Source organism: Sorex fumeus, unplaced genomic scaffold (assembly GCF_029834395.1).
Source record: "Sorex fumeus unplaced genomic scaffold, SorFum_2.1 ptg000063l, whole genome shotgun sequence".
Taxonomy (NCBI): Eukaryota; Metazoa; Chordata; class Mammalia; order Eulipotyphla; family Soricidae; genus Sorex; species Sorex fumeus.
The window spans coordinates 20789700-20794294 of NW_026606120.1; the positions used below are offsets into that span (position 1 = coordinate 20789700).

General features: G+C 47.2%; 1 protein-coding gene across 1 annotated transcript; it reads left to right on the forward strand.

Annotated features, from left to right (window-relative positions):
• Positions 1-1932: 1932 nt before the first annotated feature.
• Positions 1933-3154, forward strand: LOC130034945 (60S ribosomal protein L7-like). The gene is made up of 2 exons (XM_056126451.1): positions 1933-1993; positions 2771-3154. The coding sequence occupies exons 1-2, from the start codon at positions 1933-1935 to the stop codon at positions 3106-3108; spliced, it is 399 nt and encodes a 132-aa protein (XP_055982426.1). The 3' UTR covers positions 3109-3154.
• Positions 3155-4595: the final 1441 nt, after the last annotated feature.

Sequence of the window (4595 nt, forward strand, 5' to 3'; positions counted from 1 at the left end):
AAGTGGGGCAATGCTTCCAGTGAACTGCAGTTTGTGAGAGTTGGTTGTGCAATCCTTGTTCCTTCCCCATTAAGAGCTGCAACAAAGGTAAACCATAACTTAGGAGATACCCATGTACAATTCAAGAAAACGGTACAGAACAGAATGGAAGATGTTCTGGGACTTCACAGGGACCACAGAAGGATCTAGCCAGTCCTCTGAGGACAGCTGCCCCTGAACAGCTGCCATGAGGGGTCTGACTCGGCATCTGGAAGCTTTGGGCTTGGGAAGCCCAACTTCATGAACGCGTGCTGGAGAGTGTGGATGATGAGCCTGTGAACCTTCTCTAGCAGAGACCCCAGGCAGTACGGAGCTGAGACCTGAGGCCTGGTCCCGGTGTCCAGCACGTTTCTGACCCACACACTCAGGAAACATGGACAGAAGCTCATGGTGCTTTTAACCACTAGGTTTTGAAATGATTTGTGTGGAAAGGGGACAAACAGGGACAGCCATCAGGGATGCACGGGTGATTGATGAAACAGTGGCTGGAGTTGCCCAGGAGTTGCAGGCTGCCAAAGATCTCAAAACCAATCCCCTTACACAGAGTTGAGGTGGTAAAAGTTCCTCGTGCCAGCCTGATTGTCCTGGGAAGATTCTGGAGCCTGGGGGAGGTGTAGTGGAATGCTACGATCTAGGAGTCATCAGGCCCCTGGCCCTAGCAGAGGCCAACTGGGAAGATCTGGGAGGGGAAAAGAAAGGCAGCGTGTTCCCTCAGGTTCTCAGAACCTGCCACTCAGCACCCAAAGGATCCCAGAGCAAGCAGTCTGTGAGCAGTGGCTTCGAAAGGTCTCTCTCTATGACTCACCTCACTGATGGGCGCAGGAGGGCCTCAGCTTGGGCTACGACCTTTGGTTGGTCTCTCTTCTCACTCACATTGCACATACAGGGCCTGGAAATGTCAAATTCATACACAGTAGGTTTGACAGAGGCCCCAAGAAATGGGACCAGTGGAGAGTGAATGAGGTGCTGCCTCCTGTCTCCCACACTGGGCAGTATCTCAGGGCAGCCTCTGAGGGTGTAGCTCAAGGAGCAGGAACTATGGCGCTGGGCCTTTAAGGGGAATCTGGGAGGAGAAGTTCGAAGGCTGCCCGGAGGTGGTGTTTCCTCAGATTCCCAGGCTGATTGTCTCAGAGAGCTGTTTAGTAACTGCCCTGCTGGAGACAGACATGCTCTCCAGACCCTGTGCTCACAGGGCCAATCCATCACTGGGATCATCTGTGGCTTGTGGGCCTGGCACTCTCTTCCCTTAACTGTAGATGGGACTTGTGATACTGGGTCCTCCTAAAGTGTGTTGTGCAGCCACATTCCCTTACCCCCAGGAGTCCAACAGGAAGCACAGGGTAGATGCATAAGCTGAGCTCTTAGCTTACCCAGAGGTCTGAGGCCTTAACCAAGTTCTCTCCTGGACACATCTCATTATCAGTATCCCCTGGCCTCACTCACCGGACACTGACGCACTGCTCTTCACTGGTCCAAGTAGCATATGTTGGCCTTGGCCTACAACACTGCACCCCCTGGGTCCATTCCACAGAAAGGATATCACTCACTGTCGGCATAGACCTTCTCAAGGGCAAATTGCAATGGAAAACATGGACCAAATCCATCTGTGCTAGCAGCTCAACCCAGAGTTTTGGGAGTTTACTGGTGAGTAGGGGGAAATTTCCCCCTAAGTTTCACATTCAAGGCAATGTCAAGATGGGTGGACACCTGTAATTTTTCTCTGAGAAATGGTCACTGGTTTCTCTTCCTATAATTGGGGTATGGAATCCACAAATTTCCAATTTTGCTTTAGCTGACCTGGAGAGGTGAAACAGAACCTCTCTGCTGGGGCTGATGGTGAAAGATCATTTGGTGCAGGTGGGATCATGGCGCCATGGCCGTGTCGAAGGGCGAATGCTGGAAACCTGCTGCGTGACATCACCTCCTTCGCTCACCTTCAGTCATCTCATCTGCAGTGAGCCCCAAGGAGCAGAAAGACACTCTTTCCTCCCTGGTTCTACTGCTCAGGGCCTGAGCTCTGTGGAGAGTCTGTAGGGCTGGAGGGGTAGGTCATGCCATGCAACTCCAGCAAAGGTACCAACAGCTGAGAACTTACTAGAAACAAGGACAAGGTGCCTCCCACATCTAATGAAGCAGAAATTTGAGGCGGGAGGTGATGGAATCTGCTCCTTCACAAGTTTTCTGTGACTCTTACAAGAGGTTTGACAAACAGGGACCTGTAGGATTGTCCTGGTCTGCTCCATGCCTTCTAACCTGAAGACACGTCCATCAGAGACTCTCTAAATGAAAATGTGGGCAGGCCAGAGAGGGTATAGGAATGAAGGTGAATGCCACCCCCAGTTCCAGCCCTGGTTCCATGTATCCCCCTGAACATCACTGGTGCAGCTCCGAGGCTGTCAGACATTATCAAGTCTTGATAATTGGCTCTCAGAATCTCAGGCCTCAGGCAACACCTCATCCTTGGCCTTAGCATAGAACTACTGGCCTAGTCAGGCTAAAATGATTGTGGGGAGGCGGGGTGCCCAGGTCCCCTGAAGTCCCCACAAGCATAAGGGTAACCGTCTTAATATTTGTTTATATAATATGTCCAGAAAGCTATTCTCTGCGGGTTATCAAAACACAGCTCTGGGCTGGATTTATACTGCTTTGATTTAATTTTATTTTATTAAAGCACTATGAGTCAACAACACTCATCATGAGATCAGATTTTTAAAGAACTAAACTTAAAAAGGTGCCTATATTGCATGGGGTTACCCAAACCTGAAGTCAGTAAATGAATTGATCTACAAGCGTGGTTATGGCAAAATCCACAAGAAGCGAATTGCCCTAACGGATAATGCACTGATGGTGCAAACTCTGGGTAAATATGGCATCGTCTGCATGGAGGATCTGATTCATGAAATCGATACTGTTGGAAAGCGCTTCAAAGAGGCAAACAACTTCCTCTGGCCCTTCAAATTATCTTCTCCCCGGGGTGGGATGAAGAAAAAGACCACCCATTTTGTAGAATATGGAGATGCTGGCAACAGAGAAGACCAGATCAACCGACTGATTAGACGGGTGAACTAAGGTATCTACCATATTTTTATAATCGGGTCAGTTAATAAACGATTGCTTTCAACTTGAAAAAAAAAGGTGCCTATTAAGACGAAGACCATGTTGTGTGTGTGTGGGGGGGGGAACAGATGTGGAGGTGGTATACAGTGTGAAGGGATAGGGGACCTGGGAACATTAGTGGGGGGAAATTGATACTGGTGGTGAGATAGGCGGTGGAACACTATGTTTAAAACTCAACTATGAATAACTTTGTGCATGATCTAGATTAGTTCTTTCTTTCTTTCTTCTTTCTTTCTTTCTTTCTTTCTTCTTTCTTTCTTTCTTTTTCTCTCTTATTGAATCACCATAAGATAGAGCACTACAAGCAAATCTCTGTGGACTAAATTGTGGAGAGATAGTCACTGTCACTGTCACTGTCCTCCCGTTGTTCATCGAATTCCAGATGTCTAAGGCTGCTTTGATCCCACCACAGAGCCTTAGACATCTGGAATTCGATGAACAGATCCCAGTAAATCAACTCCAACAGACTGAGAGATGATGTTGCCTTGCTGGGTAAATACTCACCCTTCAATGATGGGACTGTGAGTGATGGGAAGCAAATGCCAGTTCAATTGTCTGTTCACCTTTGCACCAGATGTGCTGAAGCTCTCACCGAAATCCTCTCCAAATTTGTGCTCAGTCCAAAGACTTCAGACAGAGGAAAATTATCTTTTTTTATTTTGCTTCCATCTTCATACAAACATGGTATAAAGGTTATTGAAGGGTCTGTAGTAATTAACTAAAGCAACAAGTAATGAATTGGTATGTCAGTTGGTATGTCAATCATTCTGATGTATGTCATCAGAAGTGGCTTCCTCTTAGCCTGGAGAGAAATGCTAAAGTGAAATCTCACATCATACCACAAGTGAATTTATCCTATTTATAAAATGGGCAGTATACTTGCCTTGCACGCACTTGACCCAGGTTTGATTCCCTAGAACCCCATATGGTACACAGAGAATTACTTTGAGTGATCCCTGAGCACAGAGCCAGGAGTAAGCCCTGAACACCACTGGGTTTGAACTCCCACCCCACAAAAAAACAACAAAAAAAGAGAGAGAGAAGTTCAGACACATTCATGGTGTCATTATAGAGTTCAAATGGCTAGTACCTAAAATATACTCAGTGACATCCTTTTCCTAGAGACTGTCTCATTTTGTCTTCTCTGCCAACAAACATTAATGTAAAGTTAGAATCCCAAAAAGAAGATCTGCCACTTGACAGATGAGAACCTAGATTCTATGCCACTCCCAGGGGGGAAGAAACCAGTGTGGGACACATGGGCTGACTCAAATCTAGTCCGAGGAGACTTGAGGATGAGATCCCTTCACGGAAATGTAACCCCACTATACTTGCCACCAGCAGTTATCAATAGTGTTGTCTTGTAGAGAAGTCATAACACACACTGGCAACTTGTTTTTAAGAACATCTCCCAGGGCCCAGCCTCCCACACTGAACCA

Bases quoted from the DNA above. Each gene is read 5' to 3' on its own strand.
- LOC130034945 (XM_056126451.1), top strand. From the start codon at position 1,933: ATGCTGGAAACCTGCTGCGTGACATCACCTCCTTCGCTCACCTTCAGT. The intron at 1,994-2,770 runs GTGAGCCCCAAG...AAACTTAAAAAG, and splicing joins CTTCAGTCATCTCATCTGCA to GTGCCTATATTGCATGGGGT.